This window comes from Magnolia sinica, chromosome 3, assembly GCF_029962835.1.
Source record: "Magnolia sinica isolate HGM2019 chromosome 3, MsV1, whole genome shotgun sequence".
NCBI lineage: Eukaryota > Viridiplantae > Streptophyta > Magnoliopsida > Magnoliales > Magnoliaceae > Magnolia > Magnolia sinica.
The window spans coordinates 51,803,614-51,825,903 of NC_080575.1; the positions used below are offsets into that span (position 1 = coordinate 51,803,614).

Here is a 22,290-nt window from a genome sequence, read left to right on the forward strand (position 1 = left end):
CCACCTAAGAAAGATGGTTTTTCGGTCGATTGAGGAAGATGATCCAGCTGTTAATGGCAAATCATCAATGGCGGATCATCAACGGATGGGTATTCTTTTGATCCAACTCACAAGGACGGCTTGCATTTGATCAGATAACACAATCAGACCTATATTTTGGAGAGAATCACAAATTCTCAGTGGTTCGAGAGATTACGAGTTGCAGGCGAAAAAGTTTTAAATACCTTTATCGTGTAATGTATCGCACCCTTGGGATACGGATAAATATCGGTTATCGCATGGGATATATCAGTTATATCGTGTAATGTATCATTGTTGTTGGGAAACATGGGAGCATTGGGAAATTGGTCGAATTTTTCAATGAAACTTCAGGGATTGTTGAAAAAGACATTAATACACACTTAGAAATCAAAACATTACAAAAAAAAGTGCACATAATAGGGGTTTCCTTTGTATGGAGTCCTAATATATGTGCTTTTCATCTAAACTGATTCAAGTATATTCAAAGTCTATTTATATAATTTATAAATGTAAGAGGACATGTATGGAAAGATAAACAATACATTCAAAAGAAAAAGAAGAATCACTAGATTAGGTTACATACATGTTTAATTTTGTGTTTGGATACAAAGATTGCAACTGATTTGTGAGAAATTGAGAAATTTTGATTTTTCTCAATTTTTGGCAACTTGACCCATCTACCCCAAATCTCAAAATTGAAGTTCCAAATCCATAAATTTTTATGGAAAACATGAAGAATCATATATTTGTAACCATTTGACTTTGGTTTTACGTGACTTACAACAAAAACATCGATAAAAAATTGAAAATGCTCACTAGATCGAATTGGTGGGATATATCAGCACTACCTGTGCATTTCGTATCCCACAGGTGGGATACAAGATATATCGTGGGATATTAATGCGGACATCAGTGGTGGACCCTTTAGAGTGTACTAGAGGAGGCGTCGCTGACAGAGTACTGCAGCGGAGGAGTTGATGTGGATGGACGCTCGGTCCATCAGACCCATTTTCTAACGCTCTACGAGTGCAGGAGCGGCATGACCGCACCCTGACCATAGATTTATGGGTCGGATTTGACACCCTACCACATGGGTGTTTTAGTTTTAGACGTTTTTGTTCATTTTTCTTGTTTCAGGGGCTTTATTGCGCTTTCTTTATTTTTTTGTATTTTTTATTAGTTTTCTTATTTTCAGGGGCTTTAATACACTTTTATTTTTCCATAGCTTATATATACGTTGTAAGAAACCCTATTTTCATTATTATTGAATGAATAGAAATTCGTCCCCTTTCTTCCTCTTTATTCAAGAGATTAGAGTTTCAGGATTGGCGCTTGGGTGTTGAGGATTCCACCCCAATTTTAGGTTTCCTTCTTTCTAGATCTTCGAGGTGCAGGAAAAGGTAAGAATCATCCTCCTTTTCTTTTGATGACAAAAGAACACATACTTTCTTCATCTCGAACCCTTCGTTCTTCATCCCTTTCGTTCCTCTCTGGATACTCCTTTCTAGTTTGAACGGAAAAGAGGGATGGTTAGTCAATAGAATTAGATCCAAACTTGACCGTGGACCGATTTATGCTAGATCTAGGATATCCTCATATCCCTAGGTCCTCCCTTTTTATTGTTTACGCGATTTTATGTTATGGGGCATGATCCTGACGGAATGACCTCATCTTTGTGTTGAAATTTACCTAATCCCTTTGATTGGAAATGGTTAGTTGATTTGTGTATTTACTTGAACATTCTTTAACCCAATTATACATACATCTAAGATTAGGTTATCACATGTCCTTGCATCAGATATATTGGTTGATACCGTCAATATTTAAAACACCGGCAAGCGATATCTTGCTTGTTTGCGACCAGTGAGAACTTCTAACCGATGCTAAGAGGGTTTTTGAACGCCCTAGATCCAACATACATGATGCTGTAGGAAGGCTTCTAAAAGCAAGGGAATGGATAGGATTTCGCCACGACACCGCAACTGAAAGATTCCCTTCCGCGCTCTCTCATGTGCTACTGAAACCTTATGGCGAATTTAGATTCAAATGAAGGGCTAAGATAGTTCGAAAATGGATGGTTAAGATCAATGAATTCTCACGCACGCAGATTGCCAGCGGGGCTTCTGTTTCTGGAAAATTCCATCCGCACGAATCTGCTTGCAGGGGAGTTTGCATGCACACACGTGACTGTCAACGTGTGGTATGAGTTGGGTTTTGGTCGGACCATCGCTTTGAACATGATGGACGATTTGGATCGTCAGATCGACTGATGATGGTGGACCACATATCACACTAACGGACATTGTTCGTTCAAACTCCCCTTGGGCGGGAAAAACGGAAAGGAAGAGGAATCCCTTCCTCTTTCGTCGACGGGTTTTGGGTCAACTATTGGTCTGGTGCACTTCGGGTGTATGCCGCTAGTGTACACACGAGTCCTAAGGTGGGGTCCATAGCGATGCCCTGTGACCAAGGTATCCCGTATCGGTATTGGTTGGCGTAACGGTGCCCTCCGATACTGATACGGATATGGGGGCGTAACGGGGCAATTTTGTTTTTTTGCCAAAAAAATATGAATTAAATCCGGAATATTCTAAGCATTCCAAATATGTATTCATTTATAAATTGGAACATGTTTATGGTGGTTTAACGGTCCACTCTTTGGTGAGAAGTTGTATCGGACTATCTGATGAATTTATGAACCAGATAACCTGGATTTGACTGCAAAACTCATATATTTAATTTTCTATCTACTATCAATGATAGATATATTAGAATGAATGTAATATGAAAATATCTTACATGTGTAGGTGTTTGCAATTATTTTTCATAATTCATAAAAAAAAATATAAAATGACAATAACAATCTGTAAAATAAACATTAACATGTTCTACTATGATTAACACATCATATTCTACCATTAAAACATCAAAACATTCAATAAAAAATAATTTTTCGAATTAAAAAAAAGGGTCGAAAATAGTGCGTAAATAGAATTTTTTTTTTTTTAAATATAAAATGATAACAACAATCTATAAAATGGACATTAATATTTTCTATTATGATTAACACATCATATTCTACCATTAAAACAACAAAACATTGAATAAAGAGTATAAATACCTATTTTTGAGAAATTTCTGGAAAATGGCCCACAGAGCTTCGAATCAAGAAAATCCTTAATATAAGGTTGTTTTTATTTGTAATATCAAGCTAAGAGTAGTTGGAAATAACAATAGAATGATTTAGGAAGAGTTTAGAAGAAAGAAGTTTCAAAAAAAGTGAAAAAACATACCTTAAAAAGCAAAAAAAAAAGGCCATTTTTTTGCCGTTACAGCTACAAATCGGCAGGTGACCGTTACGGCACGAAATGATTGTGGGACCCATAGAGATGTTTTTGAGAAATCCACTCCATCCATTCCACTTTGGAGGGCCCAAGCAGGGTCCTTGATCAAAGATCAAGTAGATCAAAAGCTTAGGTGGGCCACACCAAGTTAATTATGGTCCTTTAGTGTCGATTCTGCTTATAGTCAGTTTGATTCACCTTCAAACATTAACGGTCAAAGGGTCCTATGAAGTCATTTAAATGATCAGGAATGCCTATGTTATGAATTTTTAACATAAGATATTACTATCCAAATAGTATTAATATTAATTTTATTATTATTACTTTGTTATAAATTATTTTATTTTTAGGTTACATATGTATATATTTTTACTCATGTTGTGGGTTCCACTCTGAAAGTAATAAGGACCATCCATCTTATGAATTTATATTGTTTAAATATTATTATTATTGTTATTATTATTATTATCTATATATTATTATTTGCTTATGGTTAAAACCAACAATGGTTTCTTCAAATAATAGTCTGTGGCTAAAAGGAATGTTTTTATAAAGCTTCAAAGAGCCACATTTTTTGTTTTTCTTAGGATCTATTGGGGAAATGATAGGGGGCATTCGCGAAGTAATACCCTCTTTTGCTAGTTATAGAACCTTTTGGACATTTTGCAGATGGAAAGTTCACTACAAGGAATAAATATGGCCAAAACATTATGACTAGAAAGGATGATGATTTTTTCCCCCTGTTAAGTAGTTCTTATTTTGAAGCGAACATTAATGGAGGCTCAATGGCCTTATTTGTTAAAATGAAGCTAGCATGCATTGGATTTGCAGCATGATGGAAATTTGATTAGCTGATAAGAAGCCTCAATTTGTTGGATGCAGGATTGTGGGCAGCCTGGATTTACCTTGGCTGAGCGGATGCGCTTCAGTTCAATATTATCCGAGTGAGTCTTTGGGAAATTGTAATGGATTACTTATTTTTCCAAAACTGGACTATGTTGGTGATTTTTAGTTTCTTCAATCAAGAGAATTAAGCTAGTAATACGAGTTGTTGTTACATTTCATCGGGGTCAGTTGCATATTAAGCATGTTAAGTGAAGTGCATGATGCTGCATCTTCATCCATCAATAGCTGCCAATTCATGTTGGTGGAGTATCCAACAGCAGGAGTTAGTTTTATATGGGGAGTGTTTTGTGGATTGTGGAATGAAGAGCAGTAAGATATGTTCTTTCCTTGACATCTGCAAACCTCATTAGAGATTGCCTTATTTGTTGACCAAGGTCGGCTGAGATTAGTCAGATCAATGTCCTGATGGCTTTATGGTCAGATTGTTCAGAGGTCAAGAAGATGTTCTCTTATTGCATAATGTTGAGATACATGTTTAGAAAGGAACTTTTGTAATCGGGGATAGAATAAGGGCCCATTTGTAATTTTTTGAAGTTCCTTTTATATAAATAGAAAAGGGGGGGTTGGAATGCACGAAGTTTTTCCTTTCCTCCAAACATTCTCTTCGTCTTTTCTTTCTACCTTTCACTCTAAGATTTATTCCTCTTTTCTACTTGGTACCAGAGCGTATGTTACTTCATTGATTAGAGGTTTCGTAGGAGGGGCCTACTGTTGACATCATCATGCCGTACTAGTGATGTTAGCAGTGTATAGTTGGATCGTCTCTTGAAGAAGAAGAGTAAGAGATCTAGAAGAGAGTGATTTTAGAAGAATTATTGTGATCTTTTCATGATTTTGGTTAGTGTTTGGTGGTTTTTTTTGCTTGAAATAAAGAAGTTAAGGGGTCCAATCCCTTCTTCTTCTTCGTCTTCATCTTCTTTTTTCTTTTTTTTCTTTTTTTTGTTGTGCGTGCCATTTTTCTAATGCTTTTTTGTGGAACTTTTCCACATTGATTTGCTGTGGTTGACCATTTGCCACATCTAGAATAAAAAACCATCTTTTCCCTGAGATTTGTGAAGGGTGGTGCTGCCTAATCCTGTTTGAGCCCATTTTTGGTCTGATTTTTGGTCAAGGCGTGTTTGTTTCGCTGATCTCCATGATAACATAATGTAAATAAGCCATCATTACTACTTCACAGTGTTTGTTTAAACAATTATTGCGACACATAAATTGATGGTCAAATGTAGATGTAATAGGAGATTGGTAAAGGAATTTGTCATCATTACAATTTTACCTTATATTGCAGTAATATGTAGATGATGTCATCAGAGAAGTAAAACAATTTGTAATCATTATTCATTTCCTTTACTGATGTAATTATTGAAATAAGTAGGCCTCTGTTTTTTTTTTTTTTTTTTTTAAATTTTTTTTTTTTGCTTTTTGTCGAGCCTCTTTGAAATTCAAGATAGTACTTTTACCATTCTTTGGAAAATGTAAGTTGTTACTGTGGGAAGATGCCGACTGCCAGTGGTTCAACGACTACTTATGTTTCCGGGGCCTCAAGTTTCATACCAGCCATTGATGTTTATGGTCGCAACCCTAGTGTGCAAATCACAACTGTGAAGTTGGATGACACTAATTTCCTTGAATGGTCTCAATCTGTCAAGATGTATATCTGCGGGCGAAGAAAACTAGGGTATGTGGATGACCGAGTGAAGGAACCAACTATTGATGATTTTTCATATGATAAGTGGGAGCAAGAGAACTTGATGGTAATGTCTTGGCTACTTAACTCTATGCAACCTCATATCAGTAGAGGATTCTTATTCATGCAGACAACTTAGAAAATTTGGGATAAAGTTATCAAAACTTATTCCCAGCAGCAGAATATTGCCCGTATCTATTAGCTAGGTCAGGAAATTGCTACTTTTTGTCAGGGGGAGAAGAGTTTAGTTATCTATTATTTCACACTTCAGGTCTATGGGAAGAGTTGGATCATTATCACTTATTATAGTGGGATATTGATGCTGATAGGGAGGGACATAAAAAATAGGTCGAACAAAATAGAATATTCAAATTTTTTAGCTGGTTCGAACTCTTGAGTATGAGTTGACTTGCGTGCAGATTTAGGAGAGATGTGAGCTTCTGACATATGATTAAGTTTATCCCCTAGTTCAGAGTGAGTTAAGCCAGAAGCAAGCCATGAACCAGTTTCTTCCAACAACGATCATTTAGCTCTTGCACTCTTTTTGGTTACTTCAAGGGCAGAAAATGATCCAATCAGAAGACTAGAGGCATTTGATGAGACTGATAAGTTGTGATGTGATCATTGTGGGAAAAAGGACATACACGGGAGACTTTTTGGGATCTCCATGGTAGCGAAGCTTAACCGTCCTGGGAAACCTTCTTTCTCCAATGGACTCGTAGTTGCTGCTACTCCTTCCTCGGCCGCCCTTTCTTCCTCCGTGTCAAGCCCCCTATTGAGTAGTCCTCGTTGGCCTCGGATAGTTTATTTTTTACAGAATTGGAGCACTTTCATTATCTACTTTTTCAATTGAATGGTCCATTTGCTTTCACATAATTTGCACAGTCAGGTACAAGTGTCTAAAAGCCTTGTCTGTCATTCCTCATCCAACCTAGCCTGGATCATTGATTCAGTTCAGTCTGATCACATAACAAGTCTGTTGTCCATTTTTTTCTTCATATAGATTGTCTTCTAGAAACGATGAAGTGAGAATTGCTGATGGATCACTATTCTCTATCTCTCAGAATGGTGACCTCAAACTTAATGATTACTCGTCTTTGCCCTTTGGTTTTCATGTTCCAAATTTATCCACAAATCTATTGTCTATTAGTTGTCTCACAGAGAATTTGAATTTCTATGTTACTTTCTTTCCTATCCACTGTGTGTTTTCTAGGATTTGTTGATGAGGAAAACGATTGGGAGTGGTCGTGAAGCTAAAGGTCTCTATTTTTTATTTTTTATTTTTTAAATATTATTATTATTATTATTATTATTATTTTTTTAATGTTGTTGATAGCATTTCAAATAGCTTCACTATATAGTGTGTAGCTTATGCTATGTAACATAGCTTAGCCCTACTGCCATGTAGCTCATGACTAACTTAAGTCGCGCGTAGCCTTTGTTAGATGCTAATTTTGCATACACTACACGCTACATAGCTTACACTACAAGTTATTTTTCATGAAAACATTAAAATCAATTAATCTTTTGTATGATTTGTTAAAATTTTCATTTTTTTAATAGAAGTTAATTAACTTTGTAATGAATTTAGTGAAATAATATGAGTAATAATATTAAATCACATAGGTTTCTCTTTCTTTACCTGTATATTTAAGCTTTTCCTATTTTTCCTATTATTTTAGGTTGTGTTTGGTTGCAATGTTGTCTTATGTGATCACATAATCGATTATGCGATTGCATAATTGTATAGAACCATGCATATGGCATATGTGATTGTCACATATGCCATATGCGATGGTATGCAATCGCATAATGGCATATGCGACCGCATACATTCCAACGGTAAGAAATCCGATTGTTGGAATTTTATATATTTATTTATTTATTTTTATTTTTGGAAGTTTTTCCTATAAAAAGGCACTTCCCGCACCTCCATTTGCAACATATACTAACTAAAACTATCATACACACTCTCTTGCTCTCATACATCATTCTAAAGCCCCCATTCTCTCTTAATCTCTTTTATAATTTCTCTTATCTTTATTCTTTACTATTTATTTTCACTTGAAGTTGAAGGCAAGTCTCAAGGATTCAAGATCAAGAAGCAAGAAGAAGAATCACTCTATAAATTCACTGTATCTCTTTCTCTCTTCCATTCTCTTATTCTAATTTTTTAATTTATAATCTCTATTCTAACTTGTGTTGTGTGATCTATTCTTGATTTTTTTTCATTAGAATCATCATTTATCATGAGTCAAGAATCAAGAATTAACTCAAGAGACTAACAACTCAAGAGTCAAGTCTCAACTCTCAAGTGGCAAGCACACACACTCAAGATTCAAGTCTACCAACAACAAAGTCTTTAATTTTGTTTCATTGTAATTTCTAAATTGTAAATTTGTAATCGTAGACTTATAGTTTCTAGTTCGTACTACTTTATAGTTTCTAGATTCTAGTTTATTTCTAATTATTTAGTTTCTAGTTTATTTCAAGTTTATTGTTTGTACTTCGTAGTTTCTAGGATTCAAGATTCAAGAGTGTGTTCATTTATATCAAGATTCAAGAGTAAGAATCAAGAGTTCAAGACTAAAAGACTTTCAAGTTTCACGTTCAACTTTCAAGTTCAAGAGAAGAAAGGTTTTCAACTTTCTAAACTTTTTACTTCCAACTTCTAAGGACTCAAGAAGAGTCGAGAGACTCTCTCTCTCTCTCTCTTACTTTATTTAGTAGTATTAACTTAGTAGTTAGTAGTTAATGGTTAGTATTTGCTTACCATACAAAATAATACTTAGTAGTATGTACTACTTACTAAGTTCGTTTAGTACTTAGACTCTAATACACACTCATAGTCTCATGCACACTCTATGGTCAACTACTCTACCCTACTTGGCTACTACATAGTGTCATCATGTCTTCTTCCCAATCTTCTTCCTTAAGGCTAAAGTTAACGACTTGGGTTGAAAGTACGGGCACTATCGAAGTGTCAATGATAAGTCCCATGTAGTGTGTGAGCTATGCGGATACATAAATTCCAGTGGTATTGGCAAGCATAAACACCACCTTGTGCATGCATTGGGAGCAAATGCAAGAGTATGTACCAATGTTACTTTAGAAATCCGTAGGGAAATTATGGAGTATATGGACAAGCATGGTTGAAAACAACATGACACATCGGCCATGCAAGAAGAATTTATGGAGAGAGAAGCTTATGAGGACATAAATGTAATAGATTTGGATGAATCTACACCACCTACATTCACAAGGCGATCTAGACCAACCGTCAAAAGGGCCTGTGGGCATGGGCTTATGGATAGGTGGTGTAGATCACATTCGGAAGATGTGGTCGACCAAAAGGGGCAAAGGACCTGCCCAAACCACTTTAGAAAACCACTATAAGAAGAAGGATGGGAAAGCCACGATTCAGTACATTGCAAAGTGGTTATATCAAGCTGGTGTAGCTCTTAACACCGTGAAGATAAAGAGTTTTAAAGTAATGGTTGAAACTATATGTTAATTTGGACCTGGTTTGAAACTCCCTTCCTATCATGAAGTGAGGGAGAGTTGCCTTAAAAAGGAGGTGGAGTTTACTAGAAGCGTTATCTCCGAATACAAAGAAAGTTGGAAAATATATGGTTGTATGTTAATGGCTGATGGATGGACCGATAGATCCAATCAGACATTGATAAACTTCCTTGTAAATTATCTAATTGGGACAATGTTTTTAAAGTCCGTGGATTCATCGGCCCATTCCCACACCACCGATTATTTATTTAAATTGTTAGATAGTGTAGTTGAAGAGGTAAGAGAGGAATATGTTGTCTAGGTTATCATGGACAATGCAACTAATTATGCAGTTGCCAGTCTCCAACTTGGGAGAACAAGTGATGTTTATTTTGGACACCATGCGTATCACATTGTGTCGATTTAATGTTAGAAGATATAGGTAGGTTTTATCTTAAAGTAATTGCTCAGGCTAGAAGACTCACAGTTTTTATGTACAAGCATGCCCTTCTTCTCCATCACATGAGAAGCTACCTCAGGTGCAACTTGCATCGTCCAACCGTGACCCGATTTGCAACAAATTTCTTAACACTACAAAGATTACATTCAAAGAAAGCTAAACTTATGTCCTTTATAGTGTCGGCCGATTGGAGTAATGGACCATGGTCAAAGAAGGCCAAAGAAAAGTTAGTCCTACAAACCATTCTTTCTGCTTAATTTTGGGCTTAAGTGGTAAGGGCCTTAAAATCATCAGAACCCTTAGTAAGTGTGTTACGATTAGTGGACAGTGATGAAAAGCCACCCTGGGCTATATTTATGATGTGATGGAGAGGGTTAGAAATAAAGTAATGGAACACTTCAACTATAAAGAATGTGATTACCAGCCCATTTTAAATATTATAGATGCTAGATGGGGTAGCCAAATGTCATCCCCTTTATATTCGGCTGCCTACATCCTTAATCTGGTCGTATTCTTTGCGTCCGCCGATCAGATTGTGGCAGTTGCTTTCCATATGATTGGATTTCTAGAAGCTTTAGAAAGAATGGTTCCAGACAAAGAAGAACAGGATAAAATTTCTCGGGAGCTAAACTTCTACTTGAAGAGTGCATGGATTTGGTCAAGAGAGATTGTTCTTAGGCATAAAAGTATGAAATTGCCAAGTATGCAAATATATGAAGTTCTATAACTTACAATGTGAGAAGTCTAAGTGAGAAAGTGTTGAACTTACAGTTAATTGATGGTCTATGTATGGAGTTGACCCGACTAAGAGGGATTTGACACTACAAAAGTTGGCAATGAGAATTCTTGGCCTTACATGTTCTTCGAGCTGTTGCAAGCACAACTGGAGTACATTCGAGTCAAGTAAGTTTTACAAGTTAAAGTTCTATAATTCACTTCCAGTTTCAAATTTCAATGCTAAATTGCTAATATTAGACATTTTAAATGTTAATACAGATTCATACCAAAAAAAAAAGAAGAAAAGAAATCGCCTTGAACAAAAGAAACTCAAGGACCTGGTCTGTCTAGTATATAAATAGAAGCTGCGGGAAAGATTCTAGGCTAGGTGAGAAAAGCCTGGATTCTATGATCTTAATAGCTTAGATGATTTGGAGGCAGATGGTGAGTGACTTGTTGAGACAGAGGATCCAATCTTTGCTGACGAGGACATTACATGGGCCAAATTTAAAGACGTCGCTTATGGATCAACACCTGATGAAGGTTCTCAACGACAAAGAAGAGGAGCTGGAGGGGCGAGCAGCAGCACAAGGCCTGCGCTTAGGAGTCAAGGAGAAGACGATGATATTGAGATTGAAAAGGTACAAGAAGAAGATGCTCAACCATTAGACGTGGATGAAAAGCTTGTGTGGATAGATGATGAAGAAATATACGAAGATGAAGTGTATGTTGAAGAAGGAGATGACTCCAACGATGATGATGGTGATGGTGGTGATGTGCCACAATGGGAGAGGGAACAATGTATATAGTAAATCTATAGTTTGTACTTCGTTGATTTTGTTTATCAATAAAAGTAAGTTTTTATTAATAAGTTGTTAAGTTGTTGAGTTGTTAACGTTGTTAATTTTTAGTTATCAATAGCTTAGATAGTATATGTAATATTACACAAATTAGTTTGAAAATTAATGAGAGTCGTTGAGTCTTTTTTGGGAGAAAAAACATATTTTCCCAAAATTTCTCATTTTTATTTTTTATTTTTATTTTTAAAAAAAAACAAGTGCGATCGCTTATGCGATTGTGTGACTGCATAAGCGATCACACAAGTTGGGTGGCATACAATCGCTTATTCGATTTAACAATATTGGTTGCACCTGATGGCATTAAATTTCATTGTTAATCAAACTAATTTGGTGCAAAATATCATAAAATTTCATGATAATTGGCTGACTAAGCACAACCTTAATGAAAAATCTAGAAGTAGCATGTGACTTATGCTACACACTATGTAGCTTAAGCCTCACACTTTAAAGGGGTGAATGCTACATTACACACTATTCACCATTTAAAACACCGAGTGTTGGTTCTCTTTTAGCCTTCTAGTTAAGTAATAATCTTTGTAAGGATCATAACATTGCCCTGGTTAGGGTGTGGCATGGTCGTTTAGGACATTTGTCTTTTTAGTCATTGAAGTTGTTATTTTCAAACTTATTTAAGTTAGTTTTTAATTATAATTGATCGTGTGAAATTTGTGAGTTGTCCAAGAATTGTAGGTCAACTTTTTCGCAAGTTTGAATAAAAATGTGTTTCCATTTCACATAATTCATTTTGATGTGGTAAGCAATGTTTTCAATATCTTGTGATATCACCGAGATATCTGTTATCCCAGCCGAGCAATACGAAATTCAGCTTTCATATCCATTTTTCAGAGTATATTGCAATATATCGTGAGATATCGCTATATATCATGGATATCGCGATATTGTGCGATATATCCACACTCCTCCTTTATAAATTCATGATGCATTGTGCAATATATCGAAACTAAGTGTGATATTGAAAGGGATATAAGGAAACCGATGCTATTTTGTTTGGAAATTCCTCAAAAATCTTTTTTTTTTTTTTGACAAAAAAATCTTCCTAATATATTGTAAGGTGATTTTGATTGGTCTAGTCTAGTTTTTTGGAAGAAAATCTTCGAAAAATTTCCGAAATCATGATTGGAAGCTTCTTGGAGCCAGGTTCCAAAAGGTGCGTATTATTTTAGTTTTGATTGCTTTTTTTTTTTTTTCATTTTTATATGTTGTTAATAGTGTCAAATAATAAGAAATCCATGATTTTTCATGTTTTGCATGAAAAATTATGGATTTGGAGCTTTGATTTTGATATTCGAGGGAGATGGGCCAAGTTGTGGGAAATTTGCGAAAAATTTTCCCCAAATTTTCCCAAATCGGTTGCAATCTTAGTCGCTAAAAGTTTCACTGGTCAGGGATACGGAAAATAATATCGTTATCGCCGATGGTATATCTAATAATTGGAAATGTGGGGAAACGTAGGGCAAATGGTAGGATTTTTTAGTAGAACTTTAGGAAATACTAACATACATATATTAGCATATTTAGGAATGAAAAATACAAAAAGACCACGTACATAATAAGTTTCGATTTAATGGGTCCTAAAAGCATGTGTTGTTGACTTGGGAAAACATTAGGGAAACATGGGGAAAATGGTGGATCCATCCATCCATGCATGCACATACATACATATAAACACACATGCATGATCCATCCATCCATCCAAACAACCATCCATCAATCCATCAATGCATACACCCATCCATCCATCCATGGTCCATCTATCCATCCATGCATGCATACATATGCACATATACAAATATATATTTCATCTTACAACCATGCGCCCATAAAATAATTGAAAGGGAATTTTATATATATATATATATATATATATATATATATATATATATATATATATATATATATATATATATATATATATATATATATATATATATAAACAGATTTTTGGCGTATTGATACATTGGCGATATTCGAAATATTGCCGATACACCGATGATACAAGCGACACTTAGAATTTACACTAAAAAATATTGGCAATACCTTGGTGATATTGATACATTGACAATATAAGCGACACTTGCAATTTGCATAGTAAAAAATATTGGCGATATCGATACATCGACGATACTTAGTGATATATTACCGATACCTGGAATTTCTGATCCTACCAGTGTTATCAGTATCTCTACCATTGCTATCAATTTCGTTGAGCTAGAGATACAGATAATATTAGGGATATTCTCGATATATTGAGGATACTTTGAACAATTAATATAACATGATCTACACATTCTTGGCAATTTGAGAATTTTTTAGAAAAAAACTGTCACGCCCCAAACTCGGGAACCGGGCTCACAAAATTCCCGGCTACTGAATTCGGTGCCGACAGCCTTCGTAGTACCCCATTCTTGGATCCTAGCTCCTATACACCAAGTTCCGATCTTGGGATCCTACAAGGAGGATTTTTAAGGTGATTTTATTTTTTATTTTTGTAAAGGATCATAACCACAAGTATACCCAAGTTACAAAACATCATCACCACATATCCACTAATATAATCTTTGAGTACAGTGTTGAAAGGGAAATACATGATATAATAAAACTCTAAAAGGTTAGGCACATGCTCATGTCTCAATGCTGTTGCGGTCTAGCATAACTTGCACGTAACGACATGCCTAAGCTTATGCTACAAAGGTTAGGTTGTAGAAGCAACTAGATAAGATGGATGCGAGCATGTGTCTCTTCGGCTTCTTTTTCTACTTTTGTTAATGGTTCGCTGCATAAATTCTTCAAAGCTTCTAGGGATCTAAGGCACAGGGATCTGCTCTCCCCATTGTTATTGGTGGTGAATGCTAGCAAAAGGTCAAGAAGTTGGATTATATCAAAGTTTAAAGGTTCACCTTAAGGAGATCACATCTCCCATTTACAGTTCGTGGACAACACTTTTGTTTTGTGATGCTGAATCTTCAAAGAGAAATTGAGGAAAATAATTGGGTGTTATGAGGAGCTTTCCGGGCTAAAGGTAAATGTCAGAAATAGAAAGATGCTAGATATTGCTTTATCCAAGGAAGAAGTATTGGGCTTTGCAGAAGTGTTCTTCGGGGTGGGGTTAGGGACATTCCCTCTTTGACTTGGGCCACTCGTTGTGTTTGGGAAGACTAGCAAAACATTTGTGGAGCAGAGTCATCGAGAGATTTGGGTGGAAACTCTCTCTATATTGGAAGAGTCGCCACTTGTTGTTAGGTGGGCGCATCATGCTTATCAAAGCAACGCTATCTAACCTTCCTCTTTACTTCATGTCACTATTCAAGTGTCTGAAGTCTGTTTTGGAAAAGTTGGAAAGGCTAATACATGAGTTCTTATGAAAAGGGGGCCGACAATGGGCACACGTTTCATCTCTAGAAGTGGGATGAGGTGTGGAAACCAATTTCCAAAGGAGGAGCAGGGATAAGGGTGTTGGAATCAGTGAATGAGGCATTGTTGGGGAAGTGGCAATGGAGATTTTGCACAGAAGAGGGTAGGCTATGGACAGAGGTGGTTGCTTCTAAATATGGAGTCCAATTAGGGGGATGGGGAATAAATCAATTTTCGCTTGATCATGCTTCAGGTATTTAGAAGGCCATTATATCTATCGGTTTGTCGTTCAAGCAAGGACTAGCTTTCTCCCTCAGAGATGGAGCTTGTGCTCGCTTCTAGGAGAAATCCTTGGTGTGGGGACATGCCTTTGGAAGTTGAATTCCCCTCTTAGGTGAGATTAGCCCCATCAAACGACATGTTGGTAGCTGATTGTTTCCTCATTATTGGTGCCATCCATGTGTGGTGTCCTCCTTGTTGAAGGAATTTATCTAACAAGGAGGCATTTGATTATTTCAGATTTGTGGGGTGCCTACAGAATATTCAACCTTCTTCATGCGCCATGGAGACTCCGGTTTGGACCGCTTCTCCATCCAGTTTGTTCACAATTAAATCCTTTTACAAGGTGATCCAAAAGTCATCAATCTCTTCGAACCAGGAATTCTTTTACGGATTTTGGTTCTGTGGAGCAGCAACCAAGGTGGCGGCATTTACATGGTAGGTCGGGAGAAAGAGTGTCCTTACCCCTTACCATAGACAATCTTTAGAAAAGATCAATGGTCCTCCCCAAGATTTGCCTTGTGTGTATGAACAATGCAAAAATGAAAGACCATCTCTTCATCTATTGTTCCTTCGCAAGGTGAGTGTGGGATGCGGTTCGAGAAATATTTGAGGATTCATTGTGCAATGCCTTCATTAGTAGCTCTCCTTTGGGCGTGGCACAATAGGGTCCGATCTAAGGAAGAGTCTGTCATTTGGCGTATGATGTTGCTAGCAGTTTTTTGAAACATGTGTGGGGGAGCGGAATAGGAGGTTGTTTGGAAGTACAAACAAGATGTGCTGGAATGCATCCGAGGTTAAGAATGTGAAAGATTGTAAAGCTCTGTCTAAGCTTAAGTTGTAATGTGGAGGTTATATTCTTTATCGCTTCGACGATTGTCTTGGCATTTTATAAATAAAGTATCCTTTAAAAAATTATAAATATGCCCTTAGCACTTAAAGAAAGAAAAGAGGGCAAAAGAGGAAAAACATAAATAACTTAAACAAAATAACCCAAGGACTAAAGGCTCACAACCCAAGGGCCCAACAGGCCCACAGGTAGATGTCTACAGTATTTATATGTAATGGGCACAAATCCACCACAACATGCTTCATATGTGTTTGATTAAGGCCTCTTTGGTCAACTTTCAACATTTCAAGCCAATAGTGCTCGACAATCATCATTCTTACCAAAGAATGTTTAGTTGCACCATCAAATACATGTCCAAAACCAAAAAGTAGAACACCATTTTGGTTCCTCACAATTTTATGAATTTTACTAATAACTTATGAGATATTTCTCCTGAATAATTTTTTCTTGCTGTTATAGGGCCGTATCGGTTGATACACATGCAGATACTATTAAGTATAATACATTGATGTTGGTTGACTAAGCATGTTAAAATTATAAATAGCAAGGCAATGATGTCAAAACCTCTTTAAAAGACCGTTAGGTTTCCGACTATTGGATGCCTTGGTCCAAGTTACTAGATGCCGGTAATGTTCATCTCCATTCTCCACAAAAGAAACAAACACTTTGGTGAGTTGAGTTGTTGTTTATGAGTAGAAAAGAGGAATAAATCTTAGCAAGGAAGAATGAAAAGAAGAATGAGAAGAAAAGACAATACTGGAAAGGAAAAACTTCCTCCATTCTAACCCCCCTTTTCTATTTATATAAAAGGAACTTCAAAACATTACAAACAGTGTTCGAGTTGTCGGTATCGCTTCAAGTTTCGCTGGGCAGAGATAAAGATATAATATCGTTATCGCCGATAATATCGCCGATAACCGGAAATGCAGGGAAAATAATGGAAACATGGAGAAAATGGTGGAATTTTTCAGTGGAACTTCAGGACATGCCTGAATACACATATTTACATATTGAGTAATAAAAATATTACAAAAAGAATGCATTAAATGATAAATTTCCATTTAATAGGGGCCAAAAGGATGTCCAAAGCTCAAGTGGACCACATGATGGATGGATTGGATCTCATCTTAATTTGCCATGCTGGTACATATAGTGCCATTTGAGCTCCTTAATGTACACAAATTACAGATGGAAGTGCATAAATCCAGTTGATCTTAACTGTTTGATTTTGCCCGTTGAATTTGTACTTTTGTCCAATTTTCAGATTTTATTTTATTTTTCTTTTAGCTTGTAATTGTATGGTGTCCCATGATTCGGTGATCCAAACTGTTTATATGATGGGCCTTAGCACCGATGCTTCATGCACCAAAACTCTCCTACATCAAAATTTATGTGAACCCCAAAGAGGTATCAATGGTAGGGCGTTCAATCCTCCACTGCTTTTTGCAGTGTGGTCCACTTGATTTTCGGATCTGTCTTATTTTTCAGATCAAGACTTAGGAAGAGCTCACCAAGTGGAAGGACGGTTTGGATATAACTCATACCTCATGATTGGACCACAGAACTTGGTGACGTCAACGCCCTGGTTTGTGTTACACCAGCCAATCCACTTCGGAAGCGGATTGCGTACCGAGTAACTTAGTACACTAGGCATATTGAATAAACTCTGTGGGGCCCACCGTCATTCATGCACGGTATCAACGCCGTCCATCTGTTTTATCATATAAATTTATATCTTTAAAACATATATTAAGAATATCCAAATCTCAAGTGGAACACACCATCCGAAACAGTGTGAATTGAATTCTACCGTTGAAAAGTTCTTCATGGCTACATAAGTTTTACATAAAGATGATATTTGTGTTTTCCTTTCATCCATATAATTTTGATGTTATTAACGGTTTGGATGAAAAATAAACATCATTGAGAGCCTCAAAAAGGTTTTAACAGTGGAAATCAATACTTCCACTGTTTCCTGTGGCATGGTCCACTTGAGCTTTTGATATACTTCAATTTTGGCCTCAACCCCTAAAATGATATGTAAAAATGTATGGACGGTGTGGATAAACCATATGAATTCACAGTGGGCCCAACAGAGTTTACTTAGTACCATAAGAGGGTACTAAGTAACTCAATATGCAATCCGCTTTCATCCGAGTCCGGGATATCACCGTATCCCACGCGCGGAGGATCCGATGGCCACTGAAAGGCCACCGTGATGTATGAAATTTATCCGCACCGTTCATTCATTTCTTCATATTATTTTAAAACATTATGCAACAAATATATAATATCTAAATCTCAAATGGGCCACACGGTGGTAATTAAATTAAAACCATTGAAAAATTCTTAGGGGCCACAGAAATTTTAGAACAAGATTATATTTGTTTTTTTCTCTCCATCCAGGTGTGTATTATCATATTAAAGGGTTATGTAAAAAAATAAAATACAGTGGGCCCTAGGAAGGTTTCAATGGTGGGCGTCCTTAGTATCATTGCTTCCTATGGTGTGGTCCACTTGAGCCTTTATTATGATTTATTTTTGGTCTAATATTCTAGAATGATATGAAAAGATGGACGGACGGTGTGGATAAGATTCATACATCACGGTGATCCCTTAGTGGCCCTTGGATCTTCCCCCTGCACCCAACTCCGAACGGACCGGGTGGTACCTGATCCGCGCGCCCATCCGCTGAAACTGGCGGATGGCTGGTGGTCGGTGCTCTGTGGGCCCAACCACGATTTATGTGTTTCATCCATACCATCTATCTATTTTTATAGATCATTTTATGACATGAGAAAAAAAATGAGGTATATACTAATATCAATTGGACCACATTATAGGAAACAATGTTGAATGAACTTAGACCATTAAAAACTTTTTGGCGGCCATAAAAGTTTTGGATCAAGCTGATCTTTGTTTTTTCCCTTCATCTAGGTCTGTATGGCCTAATTAACAGATTGGATGTCAAATAAACAGTACAGTGGGCCTTAGGAGGATTTAAATGGTGGATATCCAATCACTATTATTTTCTTGTGGTGTGGTCCACCTGCGATTCGTATCCCTCTAGAATTTGGGATAAAGCCCTAAAATGATCCGTAAAAATGGAAGAACTGAATGGATAAAGTACATACATCATGGTGGGGCCTAGAAAGGTTTCAACAGTTGAAATCATTATACCCACCATTTCGTATGGTATGATCCACTTGATCTTTGGATTTGCTTCAATTTTGGGCTCAACCCCTTAAAGTGGATGGAAAAACAGATGGACGGTGTAGATAGACCACATACATCCAAGGTGGGCCCAACTGAGTTTAGTCGGTACGATAAGAGCGTACTCGGTAACCGATTTCCCACGAAAACCTTATAAAATGCCGGTGCGACTACGAAAGGGTTTTTCGCTGGAGGGAAAAACCAAAAAAAAAAAAAACCCTAAAGAGGGTTTTGCGGGAGATTTCAAATCTCTAAATCTGTACCAACTCTGTTGATCGAGATTCGAGAAGATCCTCCTGTTCCGACTTCCGATTAACCAGGTACGTAAATCACTCTCATTTTTTTCTCCAATTTTTACGTATTCACACAATTTCAGCCCCGATATTCCGATTTTTCTTCTGATTTATTCACGCAGCCCCGATAATATCGCCCGTATTTCGATAATATCGCCCATATCAAAAAATTGCCGAAATTTCGCCGATATTTCGCCGACAACTAGGAGAGAAACGAAAAAAGGGGTTTTCGGTGTCGCAGGGCTGGCGACACCGATAATATCGTCGATATTATCGACTTTTCGCCGACAATTTGAACACTGATTACAAATAGGTCTTCTTCTTTCCCACATTGTAAAAAGGACCTTTCTAGACACATCTCAACACTCCCCTCAAGCTAGGCATGGATATCTATTATGCCCGGCGTGCTAAGAACAAATTCTAATTATGACTAAATATCTCCATTAGTATAAACGTCAGCAAGCTAATTCTTAGTTGTTAGAAATGGTAAACAAAGGTCTTGAGGGATAACTTGCTCATGAATGAAGTGCCTATCTACTTCAATGCTCTTGGTAAGATCATATTAAGCTAGATTTTGTGCTATGCTAATAGTTGCCTTGTTATCACAAGGCAGCTCTGTAGGAGCATTCACCTTGATTCCCAATTCACATATCAAAATTTTTAGCCACAATAACTTTGCTACACCATGAGCCATAGCCATGTACTCTAGTTCAACGCTAAACTTAGCCACAATAATTTGTTTCTTTCTTATCCAGGTTACCAAATTTCCTCCCACAAAAGCACAATATTCTAATCGACTTTCTGTCATCGACACTACCAACCCAATCTGCATCAATGTAGGCCTCTATGCGTAGATGGATCTATAAATAAGAAACCCTTCCCAAGCGATGGCTTTAAGTGAGAAACCCAAAGAACTTGCATAAATTGACTCACCACACTTACTGCGTATTCTATGCCAGGTTGGGTGAGAGAAAGTGGAGTGGTCGGCCAACCAATCCTCAATACATCTATTTATTTGGTAGTAAATCCACCTCACTTCATCTAAGCTTATGATTAGCATATGAGTGTCTATTGGTCAAAAAAAAAACCTAGCTTATTAGTCTCCTTCAAAAGGTTTAAGGTATACTTTATCTGAGAAACAAAGATACGTTTCTTGGATTGAGCAAACTCTGTACACAAAATATTTCAAAATTTCTAGATCCTTATTCTCAAAGTATTATTATTATTATTATTATTTTGCCAAAAATTCCTTCCAGTTTTGAATCCTCATGGGAAAGATTTCCTGCCACCACAATATTGTCCACATAAACAATCAAAACCATTATCAACCGTCCACATCGCCTCACAAAGAGAGTATAATTGACGTGACTACGTAAATAACCAATGCTTTTCACTGCTTGATTGAACCTCCAACCAAGCCTAGGGAGATTTTGAGCCTATAAATAGATTCTTCAACCTACAAACCTTTCCTTCACTATTGAGGAAACCTGAAACATGATAGAGAAGATATATATTTCCTCCTTCATGTCTCCATGGAGAAACACACTTTTCACATCTGGTTGATACAACCACCAAGAAAATTTGGCTACAAGCAATAGCAGAACTCATATGGAGTTCATCTTGGCTATAGGTGCAAACATTTCCTTGTATTCAATCTCATATGTCTGAGTGTACCCCTTAACAATAGGCTGACTTTATACCTTTATATAGAACCACCCGTCTTGTGTTTTACTACAAAGACCCATTTGCAACCCATTGACTCATTTCCTTTGTGTAAATCTAACAATTCCCATATGCCATTCTTTATTATTGCCCTAATCTCATCCATCATAGTTTTGCTACACTTTGGATTAGAGAGTGCATATTAAAATCTGGAGGGCAAAGAAATAGAAGAAGCCGAAGACAATAAAGAATAATAGGAAGGAGAGAAGACTACAAATGAGACAAACTTGGATATAAGATTTTAAGTACACTAATGCCTCCCTTCTCTTAAGGCAATGGGAGTACCATCCTCAGAGGAAGAAGGAATGTACAAGGAGAGGGATTACCTGGTTCCAAGGATTCCTATTGTATCCATAGATGATTATCGATATTTCATCTCTTTCGTGGATGATTTCTCCTACTGTACCTAGTTATATCTCATAAAGACTTGTGATGAAGTGCCACATATTATTAAGAAGTTTCATAAGATGGTTCTCACCCACTTTGGTAAGAAAATAAAAATATTTCAGCCAAACAATACTCGAGAATACTTTGAAGGTGAATTACGAGGTTATTTATAAGAGTATAGGTTGATCCATCTAAGCTCTTGTATGTACACTCGTTAGAATGGACTGGTAGAATGGAAGAATTGTGTTCTTCTTGAAGTTACTCGGAGTCTCTTGACAGGGAGGCTGGAAAAGAGACTTTCCTCCTAGTGAGGCAAACTCATGTCCCTAGGAGCAGTGTTCGAAATATCGGTATCATGTTATGTATTGCACCCTTGGGATACAAATACATATCGATTATCGCACGGGATATATCATTTGTATTGGGTAATTTATTGCATTTTTTGGGAAATATAGGGAAACATTGGGAAAATGGTTGAATTTTTCAATGAAACTTTAGGGATTGCTTAAAAAAACCTTAATACACACTTTTAAATCATAACATCTCAACAAAGAAGTGCACATAATAGGTTTCCTTTATATAGGTTCCTAAGTTATGTGCTATTTGACTAAACTAATCCAACTATATTCAAATTGAATGCATAACATTTAGAGTGTATGTGATGATCATTTCATCAAACAC

The 22,290-nt window shown here is 36.7% G+C and overlaps 1 protein-coding gene across 4 annotated transcripts in view; it reads left to right on the plus strand.

Annotated features, from left to right (window-relative positions):
- LOC131239914 (DNA-(apurinic or apyrimidinic site) endonuclease) overlaps nucleotides 1–22,290 on the plus strand; it is a 150,375-nt gene that overhangs the window by 82,227 nt on the left and 45,858 nt on the right. For all 4 annotated transcript variants that reach the window (XR_009168483.1, XM_058237840.1, XM_058237843.1 and 1 more), the window contains one exon: nucleotides 4,248–4,309. Coding sequence is in view for 3 of the 4 variants with exons in the window: in XM_058237840.1 (XP_058093823.1) it covers nucleotides 4,248–4,309 (62 nt within the window). In the remaining variant the exon portion in view is untranslated. The remainder of the gene's footprint in view (nucleotides 1–4,247; nucleotides 4,310–22,290) is intronic.